The sequence below is a fragment of the Protopterus annectens genome, chromosome 8.part0, assembly GCF_019279795.1.
Source record: "Protopterus annectens isolate FY-2018-M chromosome 8.part0, PAN1.0, whole genome shotgun sequence".
Classification (NCBI taxonomy): Eukaryota; Metazoa; Chordata; order Ceratodontiformes; family Protopteridae; genus Protopterus; species Protopterus annectens.
In genome coordinates this window covers 12,220,336-12,244,351 of record NC_056741.1, presented here as the reverse complement: position 1 = coordinate 12,244,351, position 24,016 = coordinate 12,220,336, and the positions used below count along the sequence as shown (strand labels likewise).

General features: G+C 38.9%; 1 protein-coding gene across 1 annotated transcript in view; it reads left to right on the top strand.

Annotated features, from left to right (window-relative positions):
* Nucleotides 1–7,497: 7,497 nt before the first annotated feature.
* Nucleotides 7,498–24,016, top strand: part of LOC122808606 (pleckstrin homology domain-containing family G member 5-like) — a 676,293-nt gene continuing 659,774 nt past the window's right edge. The window contains exons 1-2 of the mRNA XM_044079565.1: nt 7,498–7,744; nt 22,900–24,016. The exon at nt 22,900–24,016 is cut by the window's right edge and continues 192 nt beyond it. Of these exons, the coding sequence (XP_043935500.1) occupies nt 23,906–24,016 (111 nt within the window). The 5' untranslated portion in view covers nt 7,498–7,744; nt 22,900–23,905. The remainder of the gene's footprint in view (nt 7,745–22,899) is intronic.

Genomic DNA, 24,016 nt, shown 5'->3' with positions numbered 1-24,016 from the left:
TTACTGACAACTACCCCCAGAAACACGTAAAACTTTGACTGTCTACAAGAAATGTGCCATGACATTGTTAGGGCTCAGACTACGGCAACAGACAGTCAGCTAGAAATGCTCAAAGTCCCACAGGGTATGTCTGATGATTTCCAATCTACTTTCATTGGCAGAGAACAGGGATAAAGCCATGGTATCACTAACACATAATATGGTGGCACATCAAACATCTGTTGCAGCCTCCATTCGCACACTAGTCAGTACATACCACTGTCAAGCTGAACTCAGTCTTACAAGAGGCAGGGGATGAGGTACTGTCTGGCCATGTGGGGAGGAATCACATGATACTGCCACTGGTTCTCAAGGCAGTAATGTCAGCAATCAAACTGAACAATCAGCACATATTTCTCACAGGTCATGTCAGCAGTCATCCCCTCCTAGGAGAACCTCATGTTCCGGGTCACGGTCACACAGCAATGTCAGGTCACTGACAGTGGGATCACCTTCCTCCAGTAGTAAGAGATGTGTATGATTCACATGATCTGGAGCTACTATGAATTACATTCATTGCAAATATTTTTGTTTAAAAAATAAAAATCATCCACTGGTAGGCAAGCGAAGGAGAATAGATGATTAAAAACGGATCTACTTTATAAAATCGAAAAATAAAAACATCAAACCTTATAACATCGAGACCATAATATTGAAATCACAATATGTCAAAACTCCATAAGAGCGACATATTAAACATTGCAATTTTATAACATGCAATGGACGTTTGTTTGCAGCCATAGTCTTTTGTAACACCAGAAACAGTGAATCAGTGCGTGCACATTACACATCACTCCTGTTTAAAGTGTAGACTGATTAATAAAATGAAAAACTACATTATTATACCATTTATTAAACCATTACATTACATTTTCAATACTCTACTAATACCTTTTAACAATTCCAGGGAACTATATTTTGACTTCTTCGAAAGTTGTAAAATCAAAGCATCTATTATGCATGTCAAAAAGCATCATAACAACATATTCTGCAATTAAAATGAAGAAATAAAACAAAAATGTAGCTGTATAAATGGTTTTGCAGGGGGGGGGGGGCAAGCCCCCTGCAGCCCCTACTAATTAAACATGCCAAATCTGAGATCGCACTACAGTGGGGAAAAGGGTACATTTCCTGCTCCTCACTGTACTGTGATCTCCATTCAACTTGTTTTGTTTGTTCAAACCATTAATAAAGCTACATGTTTTCCTTTTTTTCATTTTAATTGTAGAATCTGTTCATATGAATGCAGCGCAATCTGCATTCATAACATTACTTTCCGACATGCACAAAAGCTAGTTTGATATTACAACTTTTCATCTTACACAGTGTTGACATATTATGATGTTGATATTATGGTGTCGATGTTATAAGGTTCGATGTTTTTGTTGTTCGGCTTTATAAAGTAGATCCTTAAAAACATGCCTGGTTTTATTTTAGCGTTTTTGTCCAGAAGGACTTCTTCAGATTAAACAATGCTTAAAAATGTCAGTTAATATACAAAATTCAAACAGTAACAGCCTCATTAACCAATTAATTCAAATTAGAAAGCCAACATTTGTGTAAAGAAACAGTCATATTTACAAAAAAAATTTAATAAATATAGTATCAAGTCCAGGAAATGTATTAGATTGCAGTCTTAATTGCCCTAAAGTGTCTTTCCTTAGCAATTATTTTTTAAAATCGCCCCCTCTGTAGTCCTCAGTAATGTGTTCTAATGCAGAAAAATAAAATTTCTTGAAATAAGAAATGGTCAAAATATGCTTATATAGTGTGTTATTGTTGTCCTTAGGTCTGATAACATACAAGTGTTCCTTAATCCTGTTGAAGTTTCCTGGTAGTCATGCCAGTATAAAATGCTTCACACATGTATAACAGATTTGTTGATGATCTTTATTTATCACTGATGTTACTATTGAATTAGTAGAGCAGTTTATTGAGGAAGTGAATAGCAGTGTTGATTTTTTAACCTGTGTTTTTGGGGAACATAGTTTCCTTTTTGGATGTTGTTCATAGATTCATAGATTAGTACTAAGCTAACTGCCCTTGCAAGCCATTTTAAACCTAGCCAATTATCCCTTGTGAGACTTGAACCCTACACCTTGTGTTTGTAAGGCAAACATCTTAACTATTAGGCCACCCTCCCAATCCACAATGTTAGTTGGAATGAGGTTACTAAAACGTTTGCTAGTAAAATCTGTAGGAAATTTTGATTTTCCAGCAGTTACCTACATTACACAAGTGTCCACCCCATTTATATGAAGAAACATATTCCAAGGGGTCAGATGATTAGAGCTTCCAGGCTGACCACTGACCAAGACAATTTCTTAAAAGCTATTAATAAAATTATCAACATGTTTTGAATTTATTAGAACAAACTGCTCTGGAAATTAGACAAAAAAGACATGATTTCCCCCATTTTGGAAGTGGGCATGCCAGTAAAAGAACTAGTAACACCAGTAAGAAATTTACCAACAACTTAATTTCATGCATGACTCTTAATGTCATTAATTATTGGTCAAAACTGAAGAATTTTTAATGGTAATCCTGATGTATACAGGGTTGTTGGAACATCTCCGAATTTTATGTGTAAGAGATTGAAATTTATTAAGCCTTACCTAGAAAATGCTGATACAAAAAAAGGGTTTACCTTACACTATGAAAAATTATGGCATGCATAAATGTGGATTTTTCAGTGTGTGCAATTTTATTTATGAGGGTCCATCAGTAAACCTTACATCTTGGTTTTATTTGTTATGGGCAGCTTCTTATGGCCTTCCTACAGTCTTTTGTTTCTTTTATAGACAGTATCATCATTCTGTCAAACAGATTTTATGGCTTCACAAACTTATGTGGCTTAGTATTACTTGGTAACCTTTGGTGTTGGACAATCCTGGATGAGCATGACTCATTTGCAGAGGTTCTTTTTTCAGAATGAGAGACATGAGTTACATCTGCCCAGTGAAATCAAAAATTCATTTTTTCAAACCATTTTTTTCAGTGAAGTCATTCACCATTTGACAAAACCCATAAACCTAACTTTAACCCTGACCTCAAAAGTCTAACCCTAACCCTAAATAACCCTAAAACCCTACCCCCAATCTGATTATATTCATCTGATCTAAAGTCAAAATACCTAAAAGCTGTTGCTGGTACAAAATATATAAAACCCAGAATATTGAAAACTTGGAATTTGCTCTTTTTTCCCTGTTACATGATCCAATGTTGGTATATAAGTTACAATGGGTGTGAGGGTGCTGGGGGGGGGCTTGCCCCTGCATAAAATAGGTTTTATTTTTTAATATTATAGGTTTAGATATTTTAAGTCTTAAATATATGAATCTTAGATATTTTTACATAATGCCCCTAATGTTATCCCTAAAACTGAAATCTTAACCATAACCCTAAGACAGTAATATGCCTAACCTTCATCTTAAAACTAAACAATATAAACCCATTCCTTATATTACAACCATAACCCTAACCGTAAAACAGTAACCATAACTGTAAAATTCTAACTCTAGTCCTAAAACCCTAAAATTAACTGTGCATCAGTCTTCAGATAGCGTAACTCACAGTTATTCTACTTTTTAAGAGCAACTCCCACCCCACCCAGCCGCACTTGAATCTGGCAGTTATGGCAGTTAGAGGACTAGTACTCCTTGCTTAAATGAGCTGTTGTTGTGCCCAGGGTACAGGGTTTGATTCCTTTCAGTTTGATTTGCCTGCTGTGTGACTCTCACTTAACTAGTGCTGCCAAAATACATCTGAAAAGTGGTGTGCTTACCCAGTCAACAAACAATTAAGAAAAAAAAAAAGCTTGTGGTTTGTTGACTTAGTCTGCAAAACTTTAATGTATGCAACACGGTCTATGTTACTTCTCAGTGGAAGGCTGGAAGCTTCTCCAGCACTTTGCTGCTATGTTTGAATCCAGTAGTGTATGACCAGATAGTCAGCCTACAATTTAATGTAAAAGCATTTTTTTTTCTTAATTATTTGTTGACTGGGTAAGCACACCACTTTTCAGATGTATTTTGGCAACACTAGTTAAGTGAGAGTCACACAGCAGGCAAATCAAACTGGAAGGAATCAAACCCTGTACCCTGGGCACAACAACAGCTCATTTAAGCAAGGAGTACTAGTCCTCTAACTGCCAGATTCAAGTGCGGCTGGGTGGGGTGGGAATTGCTCTTAAAAAGTAGAATAACTGTGAGTTACGCTATCTGAAGTAGATATGTAATCCTATGTAACTACTGTCTGTTTATTTTACTGTGGAGCTTTTCTTCCCGGGCCTCCGCTGAAAATGGACCCACGTCCAGTCGGACACTCCCGGTCAACAAATTTAAATAAATAAATAAAATAAATAAATAAATACATTTCCAGCTAATATGGGCACAGACTGTGAGATCTTTCACTTAATAATGGCATATAATTCAGAGACAATACTTCTGAACTTGTTACGCAGTCAGTATACAGCATCCCTTCTGTAGTGACTCATCACTTTAAAATTTGTAATGATCAGTGGCAGCCAGATGAATTGAAAACCAGTCTGATAGGCATCTTTCACATTGTCAGTGTGTAACGTTGAAGTGCTTTCGGTTCAGTGAGATTAGAGCTATAGGTACACTGCAAATTTCACTGTACGTCACTAAAGGAAATACGAGTATCATGATGTCAGCAGTAGACGCAGCCCTGTTTCTTTGTGGTATGCTTTGTTCCCTTTGGCTTGCCTTAGGTAACACTCATCACCTTTTCATCCAAATGATCAGTAAACCAGTAACCAAAACAGAGTTCAGAACAAAGACAATATGAAAGCAGGATTTTTCTTCTCTTTCGTATATACAGATTAGCTATCTGGGAAAGAGCCAGAGTTATAGAATGTGCAAAAGCAATGCAAAACGCACAAAAACGAAGACTGTACCGGTGTGCATGTGTGTGTGTGTGCGTGTGTCTGCGTGCATGTGTGTCTTTCTTTCTTTTTGATTCTGTTTATGAACTTGCAGTTTTATGCCCATGTCTGATGTAGACGCCTTTGTCTCTGTGTACAAACTGTTGTGCTTGTGTTTTTGTCTTTAACTCTATGCATCTTTGCACATATATGTGTGTGTGTGTGTGTGTGTGTGTGTGTGTGTGTGTGTGTGTGTGTGTGTGTGTGTGTGTGTGTGTGTGTTATGTGTTTAAGACATGGATGTCACGAAATTCACATTCAAAATGAAACCTGATGCTCATTTTGAGAATACATAACTAGCTGGGTTATGTCTGCAGAGACCTGATCATAGTTCTTTGTAGGGTATGGAACTTTGCCTGTTCTCATCTCATGTACTATAAAAGACAGAGAGCAAGAAAAAATGTGCTGCAGAGCTATGTGTTTTATAGCTACAAATAGCGCAGCTACCACAAAAGAGTGGCAGCACAGCATAAGTGGATTGTTTGTAGGATATTGTGCAGGCACCTTAATGCTTATGTGCATTAGGTGGGTTAAAGCCCTGTGTTTCTAAGCTATAGCTAAACAATCCACTTATGTTGTGATGATGAGGTCACTAAGAATGACAAAACTTGCATGTACACAGCTAGTGGGGTTTGGCTTTATTGGACTGAATGTAGCTAGCTATTGTTGTGTCTTTCAGCTTATCCCAGTTAGGGGTCGCCACAGCGGAACTCCGGTCTGCTAATGTTTGATAGTGGATTTTTATGTGCCGAGTTACCAGCCCTGATGCACAACCTTCAACAAAGGCACGCCCATTCACGCATGCCTCCACACAGAAGACGCTCTAACTGAGAATCGAACGCGACAATGTCTTGCTGTCAGGCGACAACGCTACCGCGGGTCTGAATGTAGCTAGCTATAAAGACTTAAAAAGTAGAAAGTAAAAAGCCATGAGCATTCAGAAACCATGTAGCTGAAACACTATGTGTCCTTAAAGGTTCATTTGCATATAGCCTATGGGCCTTCATTACAGGAGATTTATGGTATCACACAGTGAAAACTCTGGCTTGGCTGGATTTTTTTAGCTGATTTTACTGAATTGTTTGTCTGTGTGACCTTTTCAACCTTTGGTTTGGATATTACTTTAGGATATTTTTTAGGCACCTTAATATTATTTGGGCATCGGCTGAGTTTAAAGCCTTGTGTTTCTACAATATAGCCAAACAGTTCATTTCTGCTGTGCTAGTCAAGTAACTAAAAAGGCTTAAACATCCATGTCCACATTTAGTTGTGATTTTTATTGTCCTGAATGTACCCTTAAAGACTTGAGAAGTCATGGTCTTTCAGACACCATGCAGCTGACACTCTGTATGTCCTTAAGCCATTATTTGTATCTATCATATCAGTCTCTATTACAGGAGATTTAAGGTATGACACTTAGAAATCTCTATCTTGGTTGGGTTTTCTTCCAGATTTTACTTAATTGTTTTGTTTGTATAACCTTTTTACCCTTTGGTTTGTTTAAATTGATAGAGAGTGGGAAAGGTGTGTGTGTGTGTGTGTGTGTGTGTGTGTGTGTGTGTGTGTGTGTGTGTGTGTGTGTGTGTGTGTGTGTGTGTGTCTGTATCTAGGTATGATATTATAAGTATAGCTTTGCTTGAGTCTGTATTTTTGCACGCATTTAGCAGTTATGATTTTATATATGTAGCATGCCATTCGTGTGTGTGTATTTGTGTGTGTCATGAACACATCTCTGCGCGCTTGTGTGTGTGTGTGTGTGTGTGTGTGTGTGTGTGTGTGTGTGTGTGTGTGTGTGTAGAGTTTGGCTTGTGTATGCATATCTGTATGTCTTTAATGTTTCAATGAGTCTTGTTGCAGTGACTGTGTGTTTACAATGTAAATGTAATTTACATACACATCTAACACTGTGTATGAGAGAATTTTGTGTGTGTGTGTGTGTGTGTGTGTGTGTGTTTGCGAGTGTTGTATTTTTGTATCTGTGTGTATATTTATGCTTATGTATCTGTGTGCAGATTTGTATGTGTTTGAGCATGTGCCACTGTGTAGTCCTACCTTCATGAGTGCAGCTTTCCCTAGGCTTATTCACATGCCTGGTACATGTATATAAAATATACAAAAGTGTAGAAGTGAGCCTGTGTATGAGTAATTGGCATTTCATGTATATATAAATGTTTATATGTGTGTCTATATCTAAATCTGTGTCAGTGAGTGTTTATATAAATGGGTGGATGTGTGTGCATGTGTGTCTACCAAAACTGAAAGAACTTACATGTGTGATCAAAATGTCTCCAATGTTAAATTCCATGGCAACAAAATATCGCTAAATTAATCAACATCAACTTTTTTTAGTTTAGGTTAAATAATAAGTTGCAAGCATTATTTCAGACTAACTTTAGCTATTTTGGGCATGCTAGGGTTAATCTGTCAGTTTGCATGCCTGCGGTCAGGAATCCACAAATTACAGGTATGTTACTCTTGTTTCCACACCCTGGCAGTTCCTCTGTCAACACAAGTCAAACAGAAGCACACACAGCACAGGTGAAACCTTATATTTAACTGATATTTACTCTTGCCAGTTTCCGTGATGAATTCTGAATCTGGAAAAAAGAGTTTTAAAAAGTTATGTTTTACACATTAATCTCAAAATAAAACAAAGAAAGGAATGACCAAACAGAATTTATTTGGACGAAAGAAGAAGGGCGATACTTTGCCTAGGAAATACAATCACAATTACTCCAGGAAAGAAAGACATCAGTGAAGGTAAAAGAACATTATATTTATTCTGCTTATAATATCTAATAATTGGACTTCTCTGGTGTCTAAAATAAAAGATTTCTTTGCCAGAAATTTATTCGTTTTTTATTTTTTTGTATTCCCATCATCTAAATTAACTCTCCAAGACACAGTGGTTTACATTATTGTCCCCCCCCATCAGTGGAAAACAGCTGTTTACAATTTATTTGAGTTCTGTACTTACCGCTCGTAGAAGGTTGATTTTTTGTATCTTATATAGTTATTGTCATCTGGCATGACTTATCTGCTTCTGTAACCTGTACTAATTCTGGTCTCTAAAAATGCTTTACTTAACATAGCCCCCATTATGGTTTCAGTAAGGGACAAGGGCCCACCCTCCAGACTTAATAAAGAAAGGCCAAAGGTTATTATATTTTATACCAAGCTAACATGCTGCATTTTCTTTACATCTTTAAGTGCTAAGGCACTGTACTTATTTATAATATAAATACAAATATGCAGATATTTTCATGTTAAACTGTGCACAACTATGCAACAGTCAAAATAATATTAGGCTACTTGAAAGTTTCTAGGTGTCCTTGTGGGTCAGTATGACCCTGGTTCTGTAAAGTGGTAATTACTTTTTTGTATTATATTGTTCCTCTTCTCAGAAGCATCTCTCTCTCTCTCTCTCTCTCTCTCTATATATCTCTCTCTCTCTGTCTGTCTATCCATTCCCTGCTGCCAGAAAACCTGTTTGCATATCTGCTCTTTGCTGCTCCTAGCACTGTTCTAGGCCACCGAAACAGCTCCGTTGTTTGTTTTGTCCTGTATATGCTCACAGAAACTAATATGTCTGTCTGTCTTATCATTTAACTGCTTCCCCACAACTCCTTATGTATTTCAACTTATTTTTATATGTGCCATGTCATAGTGTTTGAACTGCCCTGCTGTGATCTGTATATGTCAGTCTGCATATTTCCCCTGTATGCATACGGTGACTGAAGCCAGTTCTGTCATGAGTCTCTGTTTAATTCAGTGCCTGATTCATGGGAAAGGACCTTGTGCCTACTGTATAGAGAAGATGATGAACTTCTCTCACCAGGTCTATGCCTTGTGTTCGTAACTGCATACATGCGGCTGCGTCTTAGTTTACATTGTCTGGAAGCTTATGTACTTTTCTGTCCTTGTTATCTGGACTAATTTACTTACTTTTCTGTTATTAAACACTTTGTCGGTACGAGTGTCCTTTACTCTCTATTATCTACAAGACCTTGTTTATTTATTCACCATCACGACTGTTACCTGAAGAGGTCATTTCTGGGGCTACTTCATGGAATATCCTTTTTTTTTCTGGTTCCTAGGTAGTTACTAGGTATGTGGTACAGGAGACAATTAAGAAGCTTAGCCAAATTCTTTAATTTCCACAGACCTGCACAGGCAAATAGAGGCCGAGGAAATCAAATCCTAAACTGCAGGAGGTAGATTAACCTTAATCATCTGCCTGGAACCAATTTATTTACAACTTTATATTACAAGTGTTTCATGACATGGCTTACTGAGTGTTCTCTGCTATCTCTATTTCATGAAACAGCTTGCTGTTTTTTTTTCCATTAACTACTCTGAACGTCTGGTGTAAGATACTCTGAACGTCTGGTGTAAGGTACTCTGAACACCTGGTGTAAGGTACTCTGAACGTCTGGTGTAAGGTAATCTGAATGCCTTGTGTAAGGTACTCTGGATGCCTGGTGTAAGGTAATCTGAATGCCTGGTGTAAGGTACTCTGGATGCCTGGTGTAAGGCACTCTGAATGCCTGGTGTAAGGTACTCTGAACGTCTGCTGTAAGGTACTCAACATTGGGTGTAAGATACTCTGAACACCTGGTGTAAGGTACTCTGAACACCTGGTGTAAGGTACTCTGAATGCGTGGTGTAAGGTACTCTGAACATCTGGTGTAAGGTACTCTTAACATTGGGTGTAAAGTACTCTGAACGTCTGCTGTGAGGTACTCAACATTGGGTGTAAGATACTCTGAACACCTGGTGTAAGGTACTCTGAACACCTGGTGTAAGGTACTCTGAATGCGTGGTGTAAGGTACTCTGAACATCTGGTGTAAGGTACTCTTAACATTGGGTGTAAGGTACTCTGAACATCTGGTGTAAGGTACTTAACATTGGGTGTAAGATACTCTGAACACCTGGTGTAAGGTACTCTGAATACCTGGTGTAAGGCACTCTGAATGTTTGGTGTAAGGTACTCTTAACATTGGGTGTAAGGTACTCTGAACATCTGGTGTAAGGTACTCTGAATGTCAGGTGTAAGGTACTCTGAATGTCGGGTGTAAGGTACTCAATGTCGGGTGTAAGGTACTCAATGTCGGGTGTAAGGTACTCAATGTCGGGTGTAAGGTACTCTGAATGTCAGGTGTAAGGTACTCTGAATGTCGGGTGTAAGGTACTCTGAATGTCGGGTGTAAGGTACTCAATGTCGGGTGTAAGGTACTCTGAATGTCGGGTGTAAGGTACTCTGAATGTCAGGTGTAAGGTACTCTGAATGTCGGGTGTAAGGTACTCTGAATGTCAGGTGTAAGGTACTCTGAATGTCGGGTGTAAGGTACTCTGAATGTCGGGTGTAAGGTACTCTGAATGTCAGGTGTAAGGTACTCTGAATGTCGGGTGTAAGGTACTCTGAATGTCGGGTGTAAGGTACTCAATGTCGGGTATAAGGTACCACTTCCTTTTGTTTTTTCTTACTGCCTAGAATAGCTTAAATTCATATAAGTCTTGTGTCCTCCCTGCTTGATCAAAATAATTCCATATGCAAAAGCTGGCAATTAGAGGGGATGGTCTGGCATAATGTTTTCTGGTCCTTACCTCCTAGATACAAGGTACAGGGATTAATTCTGACATTGGGTTATTACCTAGGCTGGTAATAATCTGTAGACTGATAGATTTGTGTTTAACTATAAACTTTGTGCAAGTTCAGTGAAGCTTTTGGAGGTTGGTATATTTCACCTTTGCAAGTCTGAACACTGCTTTTACTTATGTCATTGGGTCCTTGTATGTATCCTGCATTAAACCAGAGGAGGTATCTTAATATTACTTATTGCATGCAATATTATTGCAAAGATTTGTTGGAAATGACTTTTTGTAGCAGTTCAAGAAATGTATGTGGTCATAAACACCTTTATTTGAATGGATATGACAGATGAAAATTAAATACAGAACGACAAATTGAATTCTTTGCAAAACTAGGAGACATTGTTCCTTAAGATACTACAATTACTTTAGGTAATTTTAATTATCCTAAAACAGACTGTGACAAAACTGTAGGTACTACTCATTATGAAAAGGTGTTTCTGGTCTTTATTAAATTAAGCAGTATGATGCACATGGTGAGTTTTAACATCAAGCATGACAACATTCTTACATTCTTAAATTATGCTAAATTCATTTATGAGGTGGAAGTTATTGAACTTTGGGGCATCCAATTGCAGTGCAATCGGGTCCCTCCTAAACAGTGCAATGGGGTCCCTCCTAAAGCTCTGACTGGAGTGGACTACCCAAGCATGTACTGCTCCTGTTTAATCACTGCAGGCTTCACAATGGTTCTGTCTGAGGCTATGTCTCTCTTAGCTGTGGCCTGTTTTCCATCCACTAGGATATAAACTCCAGTGATAGTTGGGTACCCTGTTGTCTCCAGAACCTTACCACTGGCATGCTGTTATTTCCACTTGCTTGCTCCCCGCACATTTTGTTCCCCACCTTGCTTCTGTGGACATCTATATGATACATGGCCCCACTGGTTACATTCAAAACATCTAACCCTTGATCCTGGCTGTGTACTTGAACTAGTGGTTTCCCTTGCTTCTCATGGACTCTGTTAGGGTGGTATAGGCTGCCCACCATGGGCTCCCCTTATATCCATGTACAGCACTGGGGATCCCCTTCTTGTGCAGTGATGCCCTGCTTGCTAAGCAGAGATCCCCTTTTTTCACCAGCTCATCTGCCAACCAGATTCTCATGTCCTCAGGCAAAGTGCTAAGGGCTTGTTCCTTCACTAAAAGGTCTGCCAGCCCTTCTAACATGATGACCAGATACCCACTCACCCACCTATGAAAATAAGTGCTTAACTCAGACAAGATAATCACATATACTTTCATCTGCCTTGTGTCTATGCTCACGCAACTTTTTTCTGCAAGTTTCAGGTGTTAACTTAAAACATTTCAGTAAACAATGTTTTACTTTTTCGTAGTTTAAACAATCAATATCACACAATTTAGAAACAGCAATTACAGCTTTACCAAGGAGTAAGGGGTCAGAAACCGTAACCAGAGCCCTCGATCAACATTATACTGTTTACATACTCTTTCAAATATATGAATAAAATTATCAGAATTATCACCCTCTGTAAACTGTGGAAGAAATTTACTGACCTTCTGGGGTTCAGATATTCCCTTCCTCATTACCTCCATGTTCCTTTTGAAGTGTCAGCATCTTCCTCTCATGTTGGTGCTGTTTCTCATTTTCTTCATCTTCCAAATGCTGTCTTTTTGCTGATTCTAATTCCATCTGTTTATCCTTTTCTTTAGCCCCCAAATGACACAGTCTCTCCGCTGATTCTAATTCCAAATGTTTGGCCTCCAGTTCAAGTTTTTTTAACTCCAGATGGATTTCTAAGTCCTGTGAGGAAAAGGTGAACTGTCCTGTTTCTGAGTTGCTGCAAATTCCCATCACCAGTCTAGTTATCCTTCTGGTTGGTGGTCTGAGCTGTGACTAAAGGCTGAAATCATTTTCTCTTTAGTCAGGTTGGCATGTACCAGTCCTTTGGCTTCACACACCTTGGCCAAATGGTCTTTGTCAGCTTGCCATAATCCTCTGCTGACATCTTTGCCTGCTTTCCCTGACTGAACTAAACTAACAAAAAATAAATAAAACGTGAAAATAAAACTCTATGTTTAACTTGTGGCTGCTGAGAGTACACGCACCTTTAGGGGCAACTTCCTACAGGCTACAGAAGTTCAATTAATATCCACACCACTGCTAACCTATATGTGATATCTTTCCTCTGGGCCAGTAATCAAGGAGCCTGAATCCTCACCACTGACACCGGTGAGGGACATTCACTTGAAACAAAGATAGATACACACAGTATTTCCAGATGCAGCTCTCTGCACAAAGTACAATTTTGCTTAAGAGCACACAGGAAGACAGTCAGGGCTCTGGGTTTCCCTCTATCTCCAGGCACCTAGTAAGACTTCCCACTGGCACAGCTATAGAGTTGAGTCCCGACTGTCCAAGGACAAATCCTCCATACCCTCTCTCTCTGTGAAACCAGTGCTCTGTATCCCTGCTCCAAGTAGCTGTCACACGCAGTCTTTGAGATTTGATTTGCACACACACACACACACACACACACACACACACACACACACACACACACACACACACACACACACACACACACACACACACACACATACACACACACCTGGGAAAGGCTGGCACAAATTTACTAGCTATGCCCCTCTGCCTGGACTATAAGGTAGATATTGCCAGCAGGACACTCCTAAGCCAGCTACTCTAAAGCTCTTACAAGGGTACCCAATTATACTGAGTGAAATTAATACTAATATAGGTTCATAGGTTCATAGGTAGGTACTACGCTATCGGCCCTAGGGCTCATACAAGCCTAGCCAAAAAATGTACCCTGGCTTTCACCACCCAAGAAAATTATTTTCCTGTGCCCCTGTCAAGCAGAGCCACAGAAGTGATCCCCGGGGTGAATTTCCCATTTCCCATCCACTCATCAAGATTTTTCTTGAAGAGTGCTAATGAGGAGCTCTGTTTGACATAGATAGGTAGTCTGTTCCAGAGTATGGGAAGTCTCTGAGACAGGAATCTATCCCTCCAGCATGTTCTGTTTATTGTGGTGACAAGATTTAGGTCCCTAGAGCATGTAGCTCGGAGGGATGGGATTTCTTTAAGTGGAGCATGTCCAACAGCTCTGGGTTTGACATAGCTTTGTATGTTAGGCAGAGATCACCCCTGAGTAGGTGATATGCGATGGAGTAAAGCTGTAGTTTTTTGAGACGGTCTGCATAGTGCAACTGTTTGAGGCCAGTAATCCTCTTTGTGAGGATATAAATGGTAATGTTGACCAAACAGCAAGGCTTTCAGGAGCAGCCACAAAGTCACCAAATAAATATAAGTATTCTCAAAATTTAAAATATTCTCTAAAAGACCCACCACAATGAAAGGTTTAAATATATTTAATAATAAATAATAAAAGAACATGAAAATACTAGCTATCTATTTACAATAAACATGAGTTTCAATCACAGGAAATATTAAAAATAACATAGATGAATAGATTCACACAGCTACAGAAAAACAGTTCTTAACTAATCTCGCTATATTTTCCTGACTGATCTAAAAAGTTACTGTTTCCTAATTCACTTACCAGAGCAAGGCAAGATGAAGTGGATGAGTGATCTTTCTATGTCCAGTTTCAAAAACAGACTGCTCTGAGACATCTGTCGCATCTGCTATTAAAACATCACTTCAGTGCTGGATTACAGAATGGCATCACATACATCTGGTCATTTCTTATATTTAATAAAAATAATAAAAAAAAATAATAAAAAAAATATTCAATAAAGTCAAACCCCAGTAACTCTAGACATGCATGTTTTTGGCCTTTTTAGTGATCCTGTCAGTACTGCATAAGTGAGTTGCTTAGCTATACTTTAGAAACACAGAGCTTAAAATCAAGCCTGATGTCTATAAACACCAGGGTGCCTGCATAATATTTAATATAACATCCAAAGCAAACTGTACAACTATCACACTGATAAACCATTCTGTAAAAACTGCAATTTTCAGCATTTTCAAAAAGGGGGCAGGAAAGGGCATTCAGGTTATACACGGATCACACTTCTATTTTAGGATGTTGGAAAGAAGACTTCATCTGATGGTCAACCCTCAGATTCAGGAAAAGCAATATAAATTATGTACTAGCCATGGAACACTAGATCAGTGCACATTGGAGATGCCACAGGATTTCAGTACAACTTTCCAGAGGCTATCAAGACGCAGCCAAAGTTTGGAGAATATCCAGTTTGACAATGTGTGGACTGCATCTCTGTAGTTTGGAGAATAAACAGTTTGACAATGTGTGGACTGCATCTATATGGTTTGGAGAATATCCAATTTGACAATGTGTGGACTGCATCTCTGTGGTTTGGAGAATATCCAGTTTGACAATGTGTGGACTGCATCTCTGTGGTTTGGAGAATATCCAGTTTGACAATGTGTGGACTGCATCTCTGTGGTTTGGAGAATATCCAATTTGACAATGTGTGGACTGCATCTCTGTGGTTTGGAGAATATCCAGTTTGACAATGTGTGGACTGCATCTCTGTGGTTTGGAGAATATCCAGTTTGACAATGTGTGGACTGCATCTCTGTGCTATGAAGACAGTGTTTTCCACACTGGAGAAATTTGCTACTGAGTGTGAAAAAGTTAGGATAAACAATCAACACCACCAAGTCAGACATTGTAAGTCTCTTCCAATAAAAATTGTACTGATGTCTCCATGGGAAAGGGGAGCAACTACCTCAGGTGAAGGAGTTTAACTATCTTGAGGATGTGTTTACAAGAACTGAAAAAGTCACTCACAGACTGACATGGCAAAGAAAGTACTGTGGGCCCTATACTGGACACTGGTGGTGAAGTAAGTGTTGAGTCCAAAGCTGAAACATTCATTTTGCTGGTCTGTCTGTCTAACAACCTGTACCTGTGGTAAGAAGATTTGGGTAGTGACTGAAAGGATGAGATTATATATACAAGTGACTGTAATGAGGTTCCTTTGTGCTTTGCATGATGTCTGGGCTCACTGTGAGTGACTGATAAGAAACTTAGAAGTTTCAAGGGGATGGATTTGCAAGTACAGCCACTGCTTGTCCACATTGAATGGAGACATTTGAAATTATTTGAGCTTCTTTTGAAGATGCCGACGGTGCCTCCTGTGGGAGGTGTATCAGGTACAGCCTATGAGGATGAGGAGCTAATTCAGGCCTAGGACATGGCAGAGTGATTATATCTTTCACTTTGCCTCAAAATGCCTGGGATTCCACAGCATAAGCTGGTGATTATTGATAGAGATAAAAAGTCTAAGCTACTCATCCCAGGGTTCTAGCACCACAACATTCACCTGGACAAGTGGTTTACAAAATGATAGCATTACATTGATATTCATTAGCCTATTAATCACCTATGAACCTATGAACCTAAGTGGATATTTGCACCTCCAACACTCTTCCAGGATTATACCAACAACAGAGTTATGAATTAAGCTACGCTCTTTTATGCCACCCACACTGCTATCAGTATACATAGTCTTTCAAAGCAAGTGAACTGGTGCCAGATCTGGTGGAAAAAATATAAGGCATCATAAATTCCAGTGTGATATTATGTTGATCTTATCAAATTGTATTGTCTTTGTAATACTTGGAAACAACCAAGTGCTGGTTTATAGATCACATGGACCTGGAACTGAAAATTTTAAGGGGGCAATTTATTTAGTGTGATAATAGCACAGGATGTCATACTAAACAAGGAGCAGAAGTGGAAAGGGCCTGTTTTAGACATGCAAGCCTGTAGCAACAGCTCTATTAACCATACCTTGTTAACCAATTCATGAAAAGAACCACAAACCAGGTCATCACCATTTGTGTCTCTCATTCACTTCTCTGAAAGTCACTGCTCCGCTTTACTCCATGAAATCCTATATACGGTACCTAAACAGAATGTCTTCACAACAGATGACAATTGCTTGCACTGAAACTCATTTCTAAAGACAACCTTTTGTGGTGCCTTTCTTCAGTTCTATAACTGGTACTCATTAACTAATATAGTGGATTTTAAAGTTGGGAGGGTGGCCTAATGGTTAAGGTGTTTGCCTTACAAACACAAGGTACAGGGTTTGAATCTCACAGGAGATAACTGGCTAGGCTTAAAATGGCTTGCAAGGGCAGTTAGCCTAGTACTAATCTATGAACCTATAACTGGTACTCATTCAATAATATACAGGATTTTAACTACCCATATTCACAAACCTTTCCCTCAGTTTATTCTCCCACCCTCACTCAGTTATCACTGCCTTCCTATTAGAACATTTATTACTAAATCTGTCATTTATCAACAACTACCAAATCCCTATTTTTTTTTGAGCTCTCCTTAATTTAACTCTCTGCCAACTTTTGCCACAGATACTCTCAAGTTTTGCCTAGCGCATTATCCTCGCATTGTACTAATGTTTTTATTTTTGAAGGTATGTTGGTTGCCCCATTATTACGTATTTTCAGCCCTGACTTAGCTACAGTAAGATATGAACAATTGGTACAACAAGTAAATGTAAAAGAATCACATAAATATAATGTCACTGTGGCCGCACAAGTCAGTAATGAGCAACACAGCCCTACAGACATACATACATACCTTTGTCTTCTTTTGTAATCCCGTAAATGTTTATTTAAAAATATATATAATTTTAGAAACAGCTAAGCTATCCTTTTTAGCAAACCATGCAACTTGTGGAGTCAAATACAGTTCCTTAGTCATAATAATAAGAGTCAGCATGAGCTGTCTGCCCTAACTGAAGATTCTTGCTGATACCTTTGGAAGGCATTTTACTGCACAAGCTTTACTTTGCCCCTTTAGCACTGCTTATCTGTAGAAGCAAACCGAGTTTATTTCCAACAGATTCCATAAATTTCATCTTAATTTTCTGCCCTTTGAGTTTTCATTCTTAGTTGCCAACGTATTTTACTAATCGCATCCTACTCCACAGCAGTGAAGAACAGATTTTTTGCAGCATTTCTCAATATTTACTATTAATTCATCACCATTCATCTGCAACATATATCCAACGATCACTTAACTGTAGCACATTTCCCCGATTGTGGAATTTATGTAACATCCTTCAACTTTATAAACATCATTCCAGCTTATCACTGACTACTTACAAATCAATATTACTCCTAAATCTCACTTCTTATACAAGCTGAAACCACTTTTGTATATGATTTAAAGTATACTTTTACAACTATGGACTAGTCTGATGAAGGATTTTGCCCAGGCTTTTGCTCTGTAAAATCAATGCTTTCCTTAATATCATTTTTAGAGGAATAGACCATACCAAATATATTGTTGTAGTCTTTGTTAAGCCCATACCTGTGACTTCCCCATTCGTGACCATTTGCTAGCTTAACTGTCCTTAGTATTTCAAGTATCCCACAAAACCAGATCAGCAGCTGTTTTTAGAACAAGTCTGTCAGAATGTTTGCAAACTAAATCGTATCACGTCCAGTGGCTTTAGTCTGGGAGTACGGCCCAAGGCTTTGTCTCGCTTTGTCCAGTGGCTTTTGTCTGGGAGTACGGCCCAGGGCTTTGTCTCACTTCGTCCAGTGGCTTTAGTCTTGGAGTACGGCCCAAGGCTTTGTCTCGCTTTGTCCAGTGGCTTTAGTCTGGGAGTACGGCCCAAGGCTTTGTCTCACTTCTTTTCATGCTTTTTATTGACTCCTTAATGGCAGATGTCTAGCAGATGATGTAAGCAATTAGTACAAAAGATTAAGGCTATAAGCTGTTAACAAGCTACTTTCAGTGGATCAGGGTTTGATTCCCTCAGCTTCTTTTAGTACTGCATGACTCTGAACAAGTCACTTAACCAGTCAGGGGTTTTGGTTTGAGTCGGAAAAACTTTCATGTGGCTCAGTATTCTACTTTGTAAACAAATAAATAAATGAGTTCCTTTTTGGTATCTATTTCTCGGAAATGGAAGCAAATGCTGAAGGTTTATGGCTGACTAAGTTTGCAGATCATTGCAAACTGGGGGTTATCATCGACTCCCCTGCAGACACTAGCATTCTTCAAGAAGATCTATCTCTGACTAACAAATTGTGCCAAAGCCATGGTCTTAAAGTCAATGCTAAGAAATGCATAATTGCACCTTTGGGAAGTTGACCATCCTGGCTAATTACCATGTTTATAATACACCCCTTAGAGTCGACCCAGTGATCAGGGATCTGGGAATGCACATAGACAGTAGCCATACCTTTGTCCACCATGTGGCCGCAGTGGTGAGGACATCTTTTTATGTTGTGCAACTTATAAGTAAGGGCATAGCATCTAGGGCCAAAGAGGTCATTATCCCTGTGTACTCCACCCTTATCAGACGAATCATAGAGTACAGTGCTCCCTTTGGTATATATCTGACCAGGCATATGCAGAAAGTAGAGTAACCTCAAAGCGTTCTTACAAAAATAATTCAAGATGTAAGAAACCTGTCTTATGCAGAGCGCCTTAAAACCCTTTCCCTCTAATCAGTCTCCTATAGATTGCTGATGGGTGATATGTGGCTGGCTTACAAGGCATCGGCAAACCCCACACTTATGAATCTTCTACACATTCATAAGTCAAAGAGTACCAGAAGTATAAGGTCTACACTTACAGCATGCTAGACAGACAAGTAACCAGAGACCCTCCTATGGAACAGGCTTCCAATCCATGTGAAGCTGGAAGAATTACCCAGTTTAAACACAGCTTAGGAAAGTGGAATGGGAATAGGAAATTTACACAGGGCCTGGCACCCATGTCCTTTATGGACAAAGGTAGTTTAGAAATACCTGGCCCTCGATGTCCTATTTGGCTGCAGGACATCATTATTCTATTGGGAAAACTTGGCTAGGCTTAGATAGCCCCCCCCCCCCGGCTCGATAGCCTAGTAACACTCTATGACTCTATGAATCTGGTAACATTCTGTATCATTCCTCAATTCCACCTTTGGCAAAGGTCTTGTCAATACAATCACATGGTTTCTTCATAAAGAGAATAAGAGATATTGCTGCATAGTGACAAAACGAAGGCTTTGTTATTTGGCACCCACACTATACTGGAAGCTGCATTATCTTGCTTGTATATCAGATTCCCTGCAAACAGCATTGATGAAACAGTCACTGTTTTAGATGCCTTATAATGCTTAATCCCTCACAGGGACACAGGTGGACAGTGGTCTCACCTTCGATAACCACATCGCCACAACAGTCAGGAAATCCTTCTATGTGGCACACCTCATCACGAAGGGCTTTTCATCCAGAAAAAAGGAGGTCATTGTCCCACTGTACTCATCCCTCATTAGACCCATTATAGAATACAACGCCCCATTTGGTATGTACCTCTCAAGACATCTGCAACAACTGGAAAGGCCTCAAAAATACCTCACTAAAAGAATCACAGGCCTAAAGCAGATGCCCTACGCTGACCGCCTTAAAAAACTCCAGCTATACTCTGTCGCATATCATCTACTCAGAGGCGATCTCTGCTTAACATACAAGGCCATGTCAAACCCAGAGCTGTTGGACATGCTACACTTAAAGAAATCCCAATCCCTCAGAGCTACACGCTCCAGGGATCTAAACCTTGTCATCACAATAAACAAAACATGCTGGAGGGATAGGTTCCTGACCCAGAGACTCCCCAGACTCTGGAATAGATTGCCCATACATGTCAAGCAGAGTGCCTCTTTGGACCTCTTCAAGAGGAACCTTGATGATTGTATGGGAGAAAGGAAATTCACCCCAGGGATCACGTCAGTCGCCCTGCTAGAAAGGGGTCCAGGAAAGTAAATAATGTGGGAAGAAATAGCCAGGGAATTGTTATGGCTAGGCTTGTATAGGCCCTAGGGCTGATAGCCTAGTACCAACCTATGAACCTATGAACCTATGAACCTATGAACTTACATTTCCCCACCATGATGCCAAAAGGTAATTGTCCTGCCCTTTATGTACACAGCCTGCTGACTCATGAAGATGGAACCACTACTGCAAGGTACAGGCTCATGCCTTCACTTGAATACATATTCACAGTACTAAGCAAAGCATCTCTCACCAATGCTTTTGGGTTTAAACTGTGCAAAACAAAATATGCAGGTTTGCCTTCACATCACCTCATCATGAGCTTTATTGGAGCCTCATCTATGAATTTACTGGTGTGTGATGCGACTTATTTTACTAATCTGCAGATTTTGTCTCCTCTGAAAATCTGTGAAGAAACTTCTCATTACTCAAGTTATTTCATACACAGAGTAAATCCCTTATGTCCACATTTGGCCACTTTCTTGAACCTCAGCACTGAAATAAATAGGACATGCTGGAGGGACAGATTCATAACCCAGAGGCTCCCTTCACTCTGGAATAAAATCCCAGTCCAGGTTAGGCAGAGTCCCTCATTTCCTCTCTTCAAGAGGAATCTTAATGAGTGGATGGGAGATCGTAGGTTTACCCCGGGTATCACTTCTGTGTTACTGTTAGACAGAGGCACAGTATACTAACCTCGAAAAAGGGCATAGCAAAATTAATTTAAAATGGGTGGCGAAAGCCAAACACACTCTGGCTAGGCTTATAAATGCCCTAGGGCAGATAGCCTAGTATGAATCTATGAACCTATGAACATATTTGTATCAATTGAACTCAGATTTGTAGTGTGTTTGGGCTCGTCAGGCTGCAACTGACAAAGGATCATTGTGAATTAATCAATACAGTTGATTAAGAAATAGTTTACTTAGTAAATAAAATCCACACAAATGGTATCAGTCAGCAAAAATGAATGAGTAAACACCTCTGCAGGAGAGTTCATATTGGAAAAAAACTTAGATTAGGACAGATATACTTTTTATTGTATTTATTTTTTTCCTTTGTTGGCCAGATTAGCCCCAATAGGCTAGTAGCCTGTTTTCAGGGGACACCCAGGGTGATATTTGGTACAAATAATTCTGTAAAAAGCCACATCTGTAGGTTAGAAAGGCTTACATATATGGAAAAATGTGCTAATAAAAGAGAATTTATTTTTTACAATTAAGAATAATGTCCTTAATTAAGTTTACTTCTTTAGATAATTTATTATGATGCATGTTCCTATGGGTTTTCTCTGGGTACCCTAGTTTCTTCCCACAACTCAAATAAATGTGGTAGGTGGATACTGCAGATGGCAAGAGGATCTTTTGGGGAAAATTGGATAACGGGAGGGATTTATTTTAACTTTGATGTGTGGAACACGAGTCTCATTTTTATGCATTTATGCAATATGATACAAGGTCTTCGTCCTACTCTAACTGCCTACTGGTGGCAATATTTTCAATTATGTTCTTGTATCCCCTCTAGTGTTATTGGAGTAGAGGCCAGGTATGCAGTTGGTGTGGATGTTAGTATTCTTTCTCTTCCTGGAAAACCCAGTTTGCCTTCCTAAGCTAAAATCTCTCTCTATATAATATATATTAATGTGAATGAGATTAAGATCTATCTGCAATGTTATGATGACTTGTTTTTTTCTGGCTATAAACTGCTCATTGTGCTCTAAGCTTTTCAAGAATACTTTTGTTAATTTGGTAATGTATTTAAAATGCATTTAATTTCTGTTTCTGGTTGTGGAATTTTGATTCCTCTAATAAAATATTTGCAATTGAAACAAATGTGGTAGGTAAATTGGAAAATCTGAATTGTCTGTAGGTGTGTCATGTGTGTGTGCGTGTGTGTGTGTGTGTGTGTGTGCATGTGTGTGTGTGTGTGTGTGTGTGTGTGTGTGTGTGTGCGTGTGTGTGTGTGCACATGTGTGTGCGTGCATATGTGTATGTATATTTGTGATAAGGAAGAAAGGCCTAGCAAAAGGCCGAGCAATCTACTTCTGTTCACTACTTGACTAGTATATTCTCTGGATGGCATTGTCTGTTCATGGGGTCGCTATAGGAGACACGTGTAACTTTACAACACTGGATGGTTGGGTAAGTAGTACCAAAATCAGTACACCATTTAATTCACCTGTAAAATTACATTTCTTCATGTTTCACTTGCACTAGATATTACTCATGATTCATGTTAAGTGTGCTAGTGAATTTACACCATGATTTCTTCTTAAAAAGATGTATGCCTCACTGAAGTATCATGAGATTTACTGCTATGTTTCTTTACTTTATGTTTATGTACAGGTAATGTATACACGTTAGTAGTCTTATAGCATGTTTCAAGTCAGCGTAATGTTATCTAGGTACCGCAATGTTGCATAAACTTCTGCTCTGTTGATTGTATTAGCATGTATTTTTACCACTAGTTCTGTTTTCCTTTTCAGGAATTTCTTCTGAAGATCTTAGAAAGGCCTTCCTTTAGATTCTGAATACCTTCATAATTCATTTCAGTCAGAATTTCGATCGATCAACAAAATAATGTAAATGATAAATTGTCACCAGATCCTTTTCATTCTACAGCATCCCTTGACACCTGCTTACAGAGTGGACAGAAATCCCTATGGATTATAAACGTTCTTCCTAATCATTCGATCAGGGTCACAAGGTTTGCAGCATAAGATTCTGGGTTATTTAATTGTAGAGTGCTGCTTTTTTAGCAATCTGAATAGTGCAGCATATGAATTTGGCAGCACAGAATGTATCATCCATTTCTACAATCTAAGGAAATTTAATCAATGATTAATTAAGCCTTTGGAGTATAGATGCCATTCCTGAAATGTGATTTGTATGATATCTCATCTGCCATTAGACTCATCACAAACACTCAGAAGTGGATATATTGTATATTTCATTTTCAGTCAGTCTGATCACATATATTCAGAAGTGGATTTATTGTATATCTTGCCTACAGCCAGACTGGTAACACATAGTCAGATGTGGACCATGGTGCTGGCATACACTCAGGTGTGGATTTATTGATTTTTCTCACTCACAGTTAAACCGGTTACATAAATTCAGATGTGGATTTTTTTATACGTGTCATCTACATTCATACTGGCTGCACATATTCAGGATCACCTGGGCAATTGTAGGGAACTTCCTGAGAGTTTCCTGATGGAGTAAGGAAGATTGTACATCCTCACTGGGTTTGAAGTTTATGGACTTACTAAACTTGTGTGATGGCCTTCCATAACTCTTTTCCACATATTAAATCCATTCAGTAATCCAGGCACTTTTTCTGAAAGGAACTGATATCAAATAGATTATTATAAGTTGAAGTTAATCGTGTTAAAAGAATGTACGCTAGGATTTTTTTAAATTAAATTTTTAAACAGGGACTTGCAATACTGAATCAGTTGTTGGGATTTAACAGAATAAATTTCAGGTAAAATGAACTTTTCTGTGAGGTCCTGGAACATCCCTAAAATGAGCCCAAAACCAAAGATTGCAAGTACTTTCTTCTATGATGAGAATATTGGAACAGTTACTGACCACAAAGAA